This window comes from Platichthys flesus, chromosome 7 (assembly GCF_949316205.1).
Source record: "Platichthys flesus chromosome 7, fPlaFle2.1, whole genome shotgun sequence".
NCBI classification, from domain to species: Eukaryota; Metazoa; Chordata; class Actinopteri; order Pleuronectiformes; family Pleuronectidae; genus Platichthys; species Platichthys flesus.
Window position 1 is genome coordinate 24498306 of NC_084951.1, and position 15625 is coordinate 24513930.

Consider the following 15625-nt stretch of genomic DNA (forward strand, 5'->3'; position numbering starts at 1 on the left):
CGGATGCAAAAATGAAATAAACAAACATAAAACGACATCTGTAGAAGACAACGACAAAGATGACAAGAGAGTTTGTGGTGTTTAGAGCTGATGATTGTGTTTGTGTGTTGTCGAGAAAGTCACGCGATCTCTGCAGCGGATCTAATTCGTCACTTCCAGGTGAAATGCTGGTAAACTCCCTAGCCTTTTACCCACAGGTCATCTCTGAAAACTGTGTGTTAGAGGCAAAGAATAAAAGCTCTGAGGTTGTTGGTTTAAGTCCTTGCAGTTATTTTCCTTGACAAACAAAGGAAGACACCTATTCACACAAAGGTATGAATGAGCAGAAACACTCCCTCCTCATAATAAATAGCAATCAGAGCCCAGTCTCCGATTGGATGCCGCCTCCTCCCCCAGTGTTGTTGCACATCCCCAATTTCTTCCCCACACACTCTCACACACACAAACTGGCTAGCTGCTGACCGGCACTAATGTCCTAATGGCGCTGTCCTACATACTTGGTGCACTAGTGTCTGTTGGCAACCTCGCTCAGCCAGCCTGGGCTGCAGGCTGATGGGGAGAGGGGAACAAGATGGGAGGAGAGGGGCTGTGGTTCAGCTGCCACATATACCTCACCTCATGTGCTCTGCTCCTATAGTTGGCCTCCAGAGCAGCTCTACACTCAACCGTCCTTTGTGCAGGAAGAATAGTGGTTGATTTCATTAATTTTCATGTTACTTTGACCTTTTAAAGACACAGTGTTAATTTATCAGCATCAATATCTTTGCACAGTTATTAGGATCGGAAGAAAAGTCAAGCAAGTATAGTTGAATTTCATTTAAGTGCAGATTTGTATTTATCTGGTTAAACCTTGATAGGGCAGCGATATGATGTCGTCCTGACTCAGAGTTTTAATTTTACCAAGAAGGAAATTTAGAAAATTCATCTTCAAGGATAATTTTGCCCTCGTGTTAATTTTTTCAATTTTATTAAAAATGTACCCAGTGTCCCTGCACTTCCACCGTCTGCCTCTGCCATCTTTCATATAGAGTCAAAGCAGTGTTGAAATGATATGAGAATTAATGGGCTTTTTTAAATTCATGATTTCATAAGAGCCGGAAAAATTGAAGACTTGTTTATTTCCAATATTGGAATCATTTTCGGAAACAGACATTTTGGCCTTATGTGTCTTCTGAAACCATCCAGATTTGGACAAAACAGTCGAAATGGACCAGGACCAACGGGAAACGTGGGGGGGGGCAGGGTCGCCTTTATTTCAAATGAGACGATTATTGGACACGAGAAAGAAATTCTCCAGTTTATGACACAAAAGTTTTTGCATCTCTTTCTGTCTCGTTGCCATTTTTGAGCTCTGAAACTTAAGGATATCCGATTGACCAATTTAACAAATGTGACCTTTGTGACGGGTTGTTGGGTTTGCAAACATCATTACTCTCTTTCCGTCCCCACCTCATTGCCACATGGTGCCGTGTGTCAGTGTCAGCATCGTGGACGTTCTGTCAGAGCTGACTGGTCATCAAGGTCCCGCCCCCCCGAGCGTGGAAAGTGCCACTATTTAACCATTCGTCTCTGAACCTCCCCGCTCCCTCTGCATATGGAGGAGGGAGGCCGAGGCGTTGCAGTGTGATGGAGGTGTGTATTGACCCAGCAAGGCGCTGAGGATGGAATACTAATAGGGTTAATAGAATTAATGGTGCTGTCACCCTTGGCTGGGGAGGAGTAGCAGGCATCGTGCTGCCTGTTTGCAAGCTGATTGCTTTCCTCTTGCTGTAGCTACACTGGGAGTCGGGACTGTGTCTCTCTGTCTCCAACATTTTGTCGGTCTCGTCCTCTTTCCTTTCTCTAAACTCCTCCCTCGTTCTCTCCTCAAACGGCTCAAAGCTGCTTTAATCATGCACCTTTGTGGCAAATGTCCTTTGTTCATTCAGCTATTGATTTTATAAAGTGGTTGTGATCTATAAGTCTTTTTATTTATTTTTCATCATTGTAGGGGCCTGAATGTGTGTGTGTGTGTGTGTGCGTATGTATGTGGGGGTGTGTGCGTGTGCGTGTGCGTATGTGCAGTCTGTGTTTTGTGTGTGTGTGTGCGTGTGTGTTTATGATTGTGTGCCGCTCCTGAGGCAGGCGGAATCTGTGTAATAATGGAAGGTTGACATTTAAAGCAGTGTATTTAGTGCCACTGAATTAGCATACTTTAACTGGCTGGTCTATTCCTTCTGGAGAGAAGCAGGCATTAAATCCTGACGCAAGATTGGTGGGCAATTTTAAAGAGCTTTAGTGAAGATTCATAGACTACAAAATGTGCCAGCATCGCACACAAACACACACGCAGTGCACACACAGACACACACACACGCTGCTCTCCACCTCCTCTGTGTCTCCCCGTCTTTTCCAACGTGCTCTGACCTGAGTGTGTGCTCCTCGTCGATTCTGCATACACAGCATTTCCCCCTCCTGCTGCTTCAGAGCATGTTTATGAGTTATGAGGGGAAGAGGGAGACTGGGGAAGTGTGTGTGTGTGTGTGTGTGTGTGTGTGTGTGTGAGTGTGTGTGTGTGTGTGTGTGTGTGTGTGTGTGTGTTCATGGGTATAAAGCACGATTCTCTGTCACCAACACATGTCCCTGCTGATGAGTGTCTCTGATCCTCTGGTCTCCAGGAGGACTCAGGCCCCGATGCTGTTTTACATGTGGAGAATAACGTGGAAGACGGGAAACACAGCTGTGGCGTCGCTCGCGTCCCCGTGTACACAAACACATGATCACACGCCACGCCTGTTTGATCATGTGTTCACGTTGCTGGCACTAAATGTCGGAAATGTGCGCGGAAATGCCGAGAACACGGGACCATAAGTCATTCGTCACAGTGTTTTCTAATTAGCAGACTAATGAATCAAGGCCTTGTTTATTGCTCCCACAAAGAACAAATATGCCCGAGAGCCATCAGTGTGTGTTTTATGTGTGGACAGCGCTACACGGGCTCGCTTGGACATTCTTTCCAGAGTGGAAGTATTAATGTCGTCTAGACCTCTGGTGTGGCCGGATACTTTATGTTCAGTAAATCTATTTTTTAATTCAATTAGAGATTTGCTTTTTTGCGTGTGTTGCCCTCAAAGACATTTAATGATAACACACACACTCATACACACACTGTGTCATTGAAATGAATAGCAGCAGTCACACAGTAATACAATAAATCTACACGTCTGATTATGGTATTTTAAACCATTCGTTACATTAATTCAGAGGCTATTTCAGCCCCATCACACTTTCATTACAGATAAGGAGATAAAGATTTCCAATACACAACATTTCAAGATGATTGAAAGTTGTGTAATTCATAATGTGGAGTACACAAAGCAATAGTGGCATGGTACTTTTGTTTTTGTGCACGTTGCCGAGTTGACAGCCCGACCGGACGTTCTCGTCACGGAGCGTTTTCACCCAAAGACGTCTTCAAATCAAATTCTGGAACAATTATGTAATTTTAAAAAAATGGAAAATGAGAACAAAACCCTTTTTGTGGGGCTCATACCAAAGTTGTGTTGCCGGAGTTTGTAACTGACAACGAGGATAAATCAGGTTTAACTGGAGTCATGACCCCACGTATCCTGTTCTCAGACCCACACAGGGGTTAGTGGTGGAACGCTGGTGTATTCTGGGTAAATTTACCAAATCTTCTCATGGGCGGAGACTGAAAATAATCGCAAAAACACACACACAAACACACACAACCTCACGCACATATACATATACATATATTCACACGACACACACTTTCAGGTTGATTCCCTGCTGATCCTGAGCTACGTAAGGTCCAGACAGTCGTGATGACATATTCATATTTTTTCTATACATCCAAGCTCACACACACAAACACACACACACACACACATAGACACACACACACATATTTATTCACATGACACACACTTTCAGTTGATTACCTGCTCATCCTGAGCTACTAAGGGTGATGACATATTCATATTCGTTCCATATCTCTATGCACACACACACACACACACACACACAAGTATACATATGTTCACACGACACACACTTTCAGTTGATTCCCTGCTGATCCTGCGCCCAAGGGGGGAGAGGTTACCATGGCGACCCGTGTCCAGCACAGGGGTCTTGGCCTGCTTGTGTTGTGAGCATGTTGAATGGGGTCAGACAACACACACGCACACACACACACAGACACACACACACACACACACACACACGGTCTCCCTGATTGGATAACCCCTGTCCCTCATAGTTTATCGTTCGCTCTCCCCCCCCTCACTTTTTTTAGCTGCTGGCCACCAGAGGTCAAAGGTTCACGATGCAGTGTCCATCTCGTCATTGTCTCTTTGTGGAAGCCTACAGGAGGAGCTCTAATTATCCGGGGGCTGCTGGGAACGTGGTAGGCTGGAGGCACCAGGAGGTGAAAGGTCGTGACATCCGTCTCTATGGAGCGCTCTGTGGTGTGGTATTGGTTTGATGTCACATGACCGGGAGATAGCGCTGCTCACCTGACCCGATCTGTACCGGCCTCTGACTGCAATACCCTGGGTTCTGTTATTGTTAGAACAGATTTGTAATCTTTATCCTGATGGTTCTGTTCACGTAATAAAACACCTGGACTTGTGGGAAAGAAAATATGTGAGAACCTTCCTGTGGTACAGATGTTACACAACCTCAACAACAACGTATTGACTGATCAAGCATGATGCCAAAAATAAACAGAAATATTGATCTTGTGGATTACCACTGCAACACGATCCTTCTCCTGGGCTATTCTTTCTCTCTATAAATATATATCCATGTTATGATGTTATACACAATCACCAAACTCTTTTTTTAAGAACACCTTATTAGTAATGGGTAGTGCGTCTTTGGATGGATTCTGCAGGATGTTGAAAATGGTCCTTTTGAGTTTCTGCTCCTGGTTGAGTTGATTGTTCATTGAAGCAATAATTCATTTGTGATGAGGGGCTGAAAGTGTGGAAAGAAAACATACCCCTACGTCAGTACTCCACCACAAGCCTGCTCATCTGACCCGTCTGCCACCTCAGCAGATTCGTCAGACCAAGTTGTGTTTTTCTTTTCTTCAGCGGCCCCGGTGGTTTGAGCCCGTGACGACCACAGCATCACATTTCTGCTCTGGACTCAAGGAAGTGGAAGTGTTCTTCTGCTGTTGTGTCCTGTCCGCTTCACAGTTCGACTTGTTCCCTGATGCTTCCCTTCACTCGAGTGGCTTTCTGTCACTCCGACTGCCCCCCCCCCCCCCCCCCCGACCTCTCATCAATGAGGCATTCATCTTCGAAGCTGCTGCTTCTGAGAAGTGTTTGGTTATTGGCACAATTCTGAGTAAACACACGTCACTGAGATCGGCTTTGTCCTCTTTCTGGTGTTTGAATAATGTTTGGCTCACTCGATGAGCGGGTGTACAGGTGACCCCGAATGAATGCCTGGTGGTGATTTATATATATATAACAGATTTAGCATTAAATGACAATAAATACTTTCTTAAACAGTTTCATAAACAGACGTGCTTCCCAAGGCTCAGCACTGTAGCGGGGGACCTTTCCCATTCTCACAGTTAGTAGACTGTCACTAGATTAACCCCTTGGCACATTTCCTTGAAGCATGGAGTAGACTTTCTTCACTGGATTTAGAAGAGCAGCTGTTCCACTGAGGTCTGCCTGCCTGCCAATGGGCGGTTAAAACTTTATGGATGTTTTGACGGGCCTACTGACACGGCAGGAGTTCTCCCGGGGACAAGAGGGCGAGCGAGCGACACCAGGTTAACGATGACGCAACAGCACCAACCACTGTGTTTGTGTTCTGAGGTGTTGACAAACATTAGGATCATTATGAAACGGTGGTGGGACAAATTAACACTCTGGTGGCCCCCCCGCAGTCGAGGTAGATAATTAATGGGAAACACTGTTTATTGGCCTGTTTGTCTGTTTTACTCTGTTCACAGCAGCACTGCAGGTGTGTGATGTCACTGCTGTTTGCACTAAGTGTTCTGGATCAAGTTCAAGTGAACCTCTTAAAGGTTCAGTGTGTACGATTATGTTAAAGAGTTCTATTGGCACAAATTGAATATGAAATAATCCCAGTGATGATTTCACTCGTGTTTTTCATGTAAATTGTATAAATGATTGTTTTCTTTACCCTAGAATGAGCTCTTTATTTTGTATTTAGCTGCAACTTGCAACTTTACCACTAGAGGTCACTCAATCCCACACACTGAACCTTTAATATAAAAAAAAATGTCGCACACATTCATCCATTCAAAACAGACTAATCTCGGTTGTTAATGGTCAATAGTCGATCGATGAATGATGGTGAGACATTTCTTTTTAATGTACAGCTTCCCTCTCATCTCCCATTACCCTTATATGGCTCCTTTCTTCACATGTGCTGCTTCTCCCCGGGCGGCTTCAGACTCGAGTCTCATTACCTTCCTCATGCTCGTCTGTAATGGGTCAATCTCATGTCATAGATAGCTCACATTAACGAGGCCTTGATGAAGACTCTGAGTGTCAAACCCTTACAGCAACATTATACATTCATCAGGAGCAGGCTCACTCGTCTAATGCAAATACATCTCAGTAATATCCACCACAGCTTGAAACCTATAGCAGCGTTCCTCAAGCTCTCACACTTTACATCACAGGTGTTATATGTGCAGAGTGAAGTGCTCTTATTTCCTCATTTGCCATGCGGCTCCCGCTGGCTATAATTCCCTCGTATCTCTCTCCTTGCTGCCAATCTTGTCCCACATTTAAAACCTGGCAAATCCGGTGGGAGAAATTGAAACAATTTCAGCTAATTTGCCCCTCACCTGAACCTTTTCTGAGATACTGTTTGATTCCTCATATCTGTGTGATCTACTTTGAAGCACGGCGAGGGAGAAAACAGGAGGTGTGATATTCTTCCTGTGGTTCAGGCTGTTTGACATTCCCCCCGTAATAACTTTTGTCTAACGATCACTGCAGCTGCTGTGTGTACTGCACTGTAACAGTTGTAGTGATTGCTTTGTCCCTCGCTTTATTTACTCGCGTGAAGAAAGCGCAGATCCTCCTTCTTCTTCTCCGGCGTGCATCATCACAGCGAGTGCCTCACCTCTGGAACATAATTTCCCCTGGAGAAAAGACTCCATTATTAGAAGTCAGGCTTTTGTGAGGAGTTATTTGCTACTTTGTGCTGATGAAATGGAGTTGTTAAATATAAACGTGAGCGCTCGTGTGTGTGTGTGTGTAAAGCACGCGTTCTTTTGTTGGTGGTGATGCTCTCTGCGTATTAAACCCTCGACATGGACTGAATAGTTTTCATCACCGGGGTCGAGCTGTGAATGCCGCAGCGTCTTTGCTGACTCCTCTTTCTCACCTCCTCTTTGCACTTTGCCAATTTTCTTTCCCACATTTCAAGACAACCTTTTGTGTGTGTGTGTGTGTGTGTGTGTGTGTGTGTGTTTAATCCACCTCATCTGTCTTTCTCTCAGCTCCTCTCTCTGCCTCCTCCTTGCAGCCAGGTCGGCCAGTGAAGTAAAAACCTTCTGTGGTGGTGCTTTGTGTATACAATCATTTTTCTCTCAACATTCATGTGTCAGTTAACAGAACTCCGTGGCTTCTCCGAGCTGGCGAGCAGCACTTTTGAGGGCTAAGCAGAAAAGCCCTCCCACCACATCCCACATCCCGGTTGTGTTTTGTTATTTTCTGCTGCTCCTGAACCTCGTTGGCTCGAGTCCACCAGCAGCACGCTGGCCGCTTTTCACTGTCTTAATGTGGAGCTAAATATAGGCCTCATATTGTGCTGCTCTGCTTAATATATGTGTTTGGGCTGATTAGAGTGGAGGCCTGATCTCATCCCACCACAGACCTCTAATGCATGCCGCGGAATCTGGAATCTATTTGGACTCGGGGGCAAACAGGGGAAAAGTGCTGATATAATCATGTTTAGGGTTTGTGAGTTATGTGACCGAGAGGAACGGGAATATCACAGAGCTAAAAAGGAGCTAAGTGAGTCTCGGAGAGGGCGATTGGAGACATGGATGTTGCGAGATTACTTGCTAATGGAAATCGGTTTAACTGGTTTGCTCTTTGATATTCAACGATGATCGATGAAAAAGGAAAAGCACAAAAGAAAAAACGGTAGTGTGAAAGGACATGACTTGTGATTTGTCGGGTTTAGTCTCCTGTGTGAGATGAGGAGAGATGGTGAGACAGGAGAGGGTTAACTGCTCTGTACACGGAGCAGGGAGGCAAATCAATAGGCTTTATGGTGCCTGGCCAAAAATATGAAGTAATTGGCCCCTGGTATTGACTAAGGCTCAGGTCGTTTTAGCAGATATACAGTACTGCCACCAGATGCGCAGGTTAGGGAGAGAATTACACACGTGAGGAGTGAGAGCGGTCTTTTCTTTTTTTTATGTTTCTACCATTTGCCCCTCCAGAGCGCTCGTTCTCCTTTTGTCTCCTCGCTTACCTTTTCTTCCAAATCCTACATCTGTCCTCTTGTCCCCCCCCCCCCCCTCGCCTCCTGTCTCCCCTCATGTTCCTCTCCTCCATCAACACAGAGAGACTCCTCCAGCCCTGGTCTGTCCGATGGGAAGTGACACATAGCGCATACAGGCAGGCAGGCTAACATGCAGCTTTATGGGAGCTTATATCGTAGAGCGGCAGCGGGAACAAAAGAGACGGCGTGCTGGGCCGGTGGGAGCCATCACACACATACACATATACACAGCACATTTCTACATGCCTCCCGCTACTGACACCAGAGTTCTTCAGCCTGACACCCTGATGGATTAGATGCATTATCGAGGCGGAGAGAGCCTCCGTGTTTTCCCCCCTGTGCGTGGAGGAAGAGAGCGAGAGAGCGAGAGACATACGCTCTCACACAGAGGCTGCTGAATAGCCTGTATCCATTCCACCTGAAGTGAAGAAATACAATAGCAGTCTGCCACATCTCAAGCTGGGTTTCCGAGACATAGATGCGAGGAGATAGAGACAGTGAGCCCGGCTGGTACACAGTGTTCTGCAGGCTGTCGAATGCAGCCAGTGGATTTGTATCTGTGGTCATGTGTGTGTGAGCTCATTTAGGTTGCTGCAAGAGCTGGGAATATATGGACATATGTTCGTATTCATATATATATATATTTATATATGTCCGTCAGGAAATAAGGAAGAACTGGTCTGTTTCACTTGTGTCTGTCTCCAGTCGGATGGACAGTGGATCCATCAGCACAACCACACACCACCGCAGTGCCACCATTCTTTCACTCTGTCATGTAGCACGACATACTCACACTCACATACAGTACATGTGTCTACATAAATACCATCACAAAGAGCCCATGCATCGGGGCTCAGGAAATAAGAAGATGGATTTGGAGTCCAGAGTCCAAATATTTGTTATTTAGGAATATAGGACACGATGGTGAATTTCCAGGCTGAGGCTAAATGTAAATCTGACTCGGTTAGGGTTAAAAACATGCAAACACTCTGAAATGAGAAAGGGTTCAAGGAAGAAGAGAACTGCATGTACAGAGTCCCCCCCCACACACACACACACAGATACAAAAAAGCTCTCCAGCCTCCTGACAAGCTTCACTGGCTCTTAAAATGCCGTCATCAATCTGTCACCTGTCATCTGGCCCAAGGTACCAACCAATCTCCAATCTCCCGACATCAAATTCAAGGCCATTAACTGAGCCCGAGATTGGTCCCATCAGACGAATTGGGTTTGATTGGATAAGGTTTATCACGGTCATTGTGGGATCCCTCTGACCTGTGTCTTCACCGCTCGGCGTCTCTGAGGACAGGTCAGCGTACGGAGGGAGAGCGGGAACGAGTGCGACGGCGGCGGCGGCGGCGATGTGAGATCTGATCCAGTGCATGGGATCAGGCAGATAAAGCCAGTGCCTATCACTCCGACACCCAAGACTGTTGAACTGGATTAGCGCAGATACAGGAGATAGCTGCAAGAAAGGTTACTCAGAGACTCCAACTTTCAGTCTCGCTCTCTTTTTCTCTCCTCTTCAAATCCCCCCCCCCCCCCAAAAAAAACCCAATACCTATTATTCTATTCTCGTACAAGGTGTAGGGGGGACGTCCCACAATTTGGTTTAATCCTATTCTGGTACAGGATGGTAGTTTGGCGTGTGCTGCACAATGCGGTTCGGTAAAATGTTCCCATGCCTGGTTTTTAAGGCTGCTCGGCTTGCTAAAACATGGTGGTTAAATAAAGTCGACCCTGAGATGTATCCGTATTGGTGTTGGCAGCCACCTGTGTGTGTGTGTGTGTGTGTGTGTGTGTATGTGTGTCCTGTTTCAGAAACACTAACCTCCCTCAAGGCCAAGGTTTGAAAATAGCCTTTTGCTTTTTCTGTCCAAATCTGAAAAGAAAGCAGCGCTCAGGTAATAGTTAGCAGCTGTGGTCATTAGCGTGGGGGGGGGGCATTCTTCAGACATGGAGTTGCTAATGTCGAGCAAACACTCCGAGACGAGTTGTAACACAGAGACCAAATCTGAAAATCATCCCTCATGTTGTTTTTCTTCTCTAACATGTTTTTTAAAACTAAATATAAAAGCAGGAATTTTATTTTAGATGCAGTTGAGGCCTTTCCTCTCTCGTCTATCTCCGGACAGCAGCATCCACAATGCACCGAAAAAAAAACACATTTAAAGCACTTTTTACACTCCTGGATTTATTCAGCACTTCTCACTCAGCACACACACACTCACACAGGGCCGGGGATCCAGTGTCTGGCACGGTGTTCAAACCCAGTGAGACCAAGTGAGAGAGGACAGAGAGAGGAAGAGGGAGATGGGCAATTTGAATGGGAGTTTGGTCAGTCTTCAAAACGTTTTTGCAGGGTGCTTACACCTAGATCTGATCAAAAGCACCACCCCCCCGCTGGCACAGGCCCCTGTGGCCACAAAGAGAGGCCTCTGATGCCACTGCCACGGCTTCCCCGTCGGCTAAATGCCTCCAACCACGTCCGCCGCTCAACCCCGACGAGGTGCTGTGACACAAAGTTTGTGCACAGAAACAAAAAGTTACGTTTTTTAATCCAGTTTCTTCTGAAGCTTGTGAACTTTCTTTTAGAAAATGCAACAAACGTTTGATTGAGAACATTTGTCCAGTCTGAGCAGCCATGTGATGTCTTCACTGATTTGAGAAGACCAACGTGATGTAGGACGAAAACTTCTTGGACTATCTCAGATCTAAAACACACAATGACGACTTGTTTCAGGACAAACAAGACACAAATATTCATCCCAAACTTGTGGAGAAAACTGATCATATAATTACAAATGAAACAAACAATCACTGTAGGACTTGACTTGGCTTAATTTAAAGTAGAATGACACATACGTCCACCAAGGCCCAACAGACCTGGGCAATGTATGAACAGGGCATTAAAAACACCCACATCACAATGTTAAAGAAAGAGAAAATCCTTTCAATTCTTATATAAATCCTAAATGAACCTTAACGATACTTGAGTTCTGATTTAAACAGGAAATGATGTATAATGGATATTAACATACACACAGGACAAATGCTGTTGTACTGGAAAAAGGAAAACGTGTGTGAAGTTATTCAGAAGCTGTGAAAGGCTTTTGGATTTAGAAACTGTGCTCCAGGATTTATACGTAGCTGTAGAAGTGTTTCTCCGGATGACGCCTGGGGATGTTTACTTCAGTGCCTCGTTCTCCAGGCGCAGTTCACAATGGTTCTGTGTGTCGGTCTGAATGTGTTGGTATATGGACTCGTAGCCTCAAATCCCCCCCGATGAGGTTTTGTCCATGAATCTAAACCTCAGCTTTTTAAGTACCTGAGTATTTAAGTAGTTTTTTTTTTTTTTATTCAAGGTTAGACTGATGTTTCATTTCACAAATATCAACTACAAAGTCCCTGGTTCCCCCCCGAGGGGCATGTATAATGTTTTTCAACACTCATCCATCTTCACCCTGCTTTGCCCCCCCCCCCCCCCCCTCGCTTCTCTCAGTTGCAGCTTCTGGTGATAGAAACAGGTTAGCTAATGGTTTAGGTGTTGAAATGTAGGGGGGGGGGTTGTTAGACCAGGCCAAAGCAGGGACGGATCTCTGGGGCACCAGGGATGGATGGGTCCTCCTAAAATAGAGTGGTAGGGATAGTGTCACAGGGGCTTGAGGGTATGAATCCAACCTGTTAACAGCCTTCTCCTGCAGCCTGATAAATAATGCAGGGTCAAATGGGGCGGAGAGAGGATCGGTTTAAGTACCTGAGAGGGGGGGTTAAAGGTTGAAGTAAAGCGATGCTGAGGAGATGGATGTTTGGGACCTGAGAGTCATTTACTCCGTTGGTACGATGATAGAACGATAGAATGATCGTGTGGGAGTGAGATAAAAAGGATGTTTTTAGCCAAATTATTTCCCTTTCTTAATATTTTGTCTCATTTGCCCACCCAGAAGGGAGCCTGTCCTGCAAAGACCTTCACCTCACACTCCTGCTCACATTTCCTTTCTCCCTTACAGCGATGTGTGTGTGTGTGTGTGTGTGTGTGTGTGTGTGTGTGTGTGTGTGTGTGTGTGTTTATGTCTGCGTACGTGTGAATGTGGCATATATGAAGATCTAGAGCTACTAAAGAAAAACAGCCCCTTGATGTGAAAAGCAACTGGCTGTGGTTGTGTGGTTGTGTGTGGTTGTGTGTGTGTGGTTGTGTGTGTGGTTGTGTGTGGTTGTGTGGGTGTGTGTGTGTGTCTGGAGTGCTCGGATGTCAGTAATGTCGATGCCATTTTCTCAGTGTGTGAGCTATGAGCCTGAATGGTTGAGAATGAAGAGTCTTGAAAAGAAGCAAATGGATAAAGACGTTCATCTTTTATCTCCGTGCACATTTTTCTGATTAAACGTGTTTGTGTAAAAGCACAGTTAGTAATCCGCCTGGTGTGTTGTTGTAACCTTGTTGGTAGTGTGTAGCTATAAGTGTTTCGCTCCTGCACTGGACTGCAGAGGCTTTGTTTTGGACACTTGTGTGTGTCTGTGTGTGTGTGTGTGTGTTACCTAATGTGACTGTAGAGGCCCCTGGATGGCGGTGAGAGGCTGTGTGATAGCGATCTGATTCAGATGAACTGCAGGCTTGCAGGGGGAAGGTCGGGTTATCTTGTGATCCCTGGTGGCAGCCTGCTCGGACACATATCACAGTGTGACAGACCGCTCCTGGGGGGGCGCATACACACACAAACTCACACATGCACGCGCACGCACGCCACGACAACCACACTGTCACAGGGGTGAACAGAACAACGCAGGGCTAGCCGTCCACTGGTCTCCCTCCACACTGCAGTGTCACTTACCAGATGAAGACTGGCACGGACCCCACATCCTGCCTTTCTAATCCTACATATGGTTTTCACATATGTCCCGTTTTGCGTGTTTGGATTAGCCTGCCAAGGTCAGACGTAGGTCAGAGGAGCCGAGCTCAAAGACTCCACCACTTTGAGCTCGGCTCCTCGAGTGCCCTGCCTGCTGTCGTGTACCCGGCTAACCCTCAAGCTTTGAAGGCAAAGCTCGAGGGGCCTTGTGTGAACTTACATCTCATTTTTATTGCTTGACCATCCAGCCATTTGACACATGCATACAAACACAAAGGCCAGTGTGTCTGTATGTCTGTGCGTGTGTGTGTGTGTGTATGAACATTTGCCCGCATACCCTCCTCCCGCGTGCCCAGTTCATCTTCTCCTGACAGACATGTGACCTTGACTTTCCCCTCTGTGATGTTTTATCGAGAGTCTGGCTGCTCTTTGATGCTGTCACCATCTGAATGGATAGATGAATGTTTGGGCGGAGTGAAGCAGGCGGGGATGGACAGATGATAGAGCCATCAGCTTTCTTGGGGGGGGAGGAGGGTCCAGTGACATGTGACATCGGGGAGACATCTCTCACGCCCTGCGTCACGAGCAGCCCATGCCACCGCTCAGGATTTACTGCCCTGGTTACGTTCTCTGGCCGCAAGGATCTGATGAATAAAAAAGAAAAGAAGAGGTCAGGGAGGGTCACGCCGCTGGGAGAAGTCATTAGAATCCTTCGTTGTGAGGGTGGTCCTGGCCTCGGGTTCAAAGCCTCACGTTATAAAACATCATTCATCAGGAGAAACAGGACAAGAAAAACAGAGCTAAGGTTTCACAGAGGTCCAATAATACCAGCAGATGATTCCTCACGGTCTTTGTAACCTCATCCTGCTCGGGACCACAGAGGGCCCACGTCATGTAATAACACGAGTGGCACACATTTCTGGCAATAAATACAAAGCGCTTGAAAACCAAGTAGTTGTTCCTCTGCAGATTTCTGTTCAGTCAGCCCTCTTGTAGTACCCCCCCCCCCCCCCGCCTGAGATGACAATGATAAATAGTTTTGCAAATCCTATTTGACCCGCGCTTGTCATCCCTGTCAATCAGTCCTCGTCTGTTTTTTGCTTCCCCTGCTGTCACGCTGATATAAATAGCAATCATTGACCTGGTTGCTTCTTGTGTTTTGCAGATTCGAGTGGACGGGCCTCCTCACGGCGGCGTCCAGTACGAGACGATATCGGTCATCAAGGACGGCGGCCCGATCCTGCGGGACATGGCCTTCTCCCTGGACCGCAACTCCCTCTACGTCATGTCTGAGAGACAGGTAGGTGTCCCCGAGGCACAGACCAAAAAGCTGCTGATCCCTGAACGTATACGTGCCCTTGTGGGTGAAGATGGATGGTTTAAGTGTGTGTCTGTGTGTGTGTGTGTGTGAGCGCACGTATGTTTAAATGCAAGCCAAAGTGTGTGTTTATGAGTGTGTGTGTGTGTGTGCACTCCAGCAGGGCGGCCCAGCTCTCAACATCACCACCATTACCACCCTCTGTTAGCTATAAATAACCCAGGTGGCACAGCAGGGGACGTTGTGACAGCGTTTGATAATGAAGAAGAACAATGAGGGCAGGGAGGAGGAAAGAAGGAAGAGACAAGGCACAAACGAGAGGCAGAGAGATGAAGGGCACTTCTCGGCTGGTTGGTTGGTCGGAGATGGCTGAGGCAGAGGAGGATGGGAGGAAGAGTGATGAGGTAGAGACGGACAGCTGGAGGAGTGCGTGACTTAGAACGAGTAAAGAGAGACACTCGTGGAGAGAAAGAGAGACGGAGCGCAAGGTCATCCTTTCATTTCATTTCTAACGAAGTGACACAGCCTTGTGGGGCAGGTGGGGAGAGGCTGATAGGCGTCAACGCAACTGACATACCAAGTAGGGGGAGATGAGGAGGCGAGGGTGGAAGGGGACACTACGGGAGAGTAGAGGTGAGGAGACGAGAAGGAGAGGAAGAAAAGTGATGAAAAGAGGAGGAGAAGAGGAGCAGCTGCAGGGGGGGGGGGCAGCCCTGGAGACTGAAGACGTGCAAGGTGATAGATGGTCGTCCTCTCTCCTTATCGCTGCTTTTAACACACTCAACCACTGGCTGGCCGGAGCTCCCAGGTGGGCTGTGGTGAGGTGTGAAGGAGCTGGTGAGACGCTGGTGTCCACTGCCGGGAGAGGAGCAAACATCCACTGTTGGGTTCCGTCCCCTCAGCGAGTGGGACTAAAACTTTACCGTGCTGCGGAAGGATTAGTAAA

General features: G+C 46.8%; 1 protein-coding gene across 1 annotated transcript in view; it reads left to right on the top strand.

Moving 5' to 3' along the window:
- The window catches only part of plxna2 (plexin A2), a 159298-nt gene that overhangs the window by 52485 nt on the left and 91188 nt on the right, over window positions 1–15625 (top strand). Inside the window, exon 4 of the mRNA XM_062391613.1 lies at window positions 14527–14661. Within this exon, the coding sequence (XP_062247597.1) occupies window positions 14527–14661 (135 nt within the window). The remainder of the gene's footprint in view (window positions 1–14526; window positions 14662–15625) is intronic.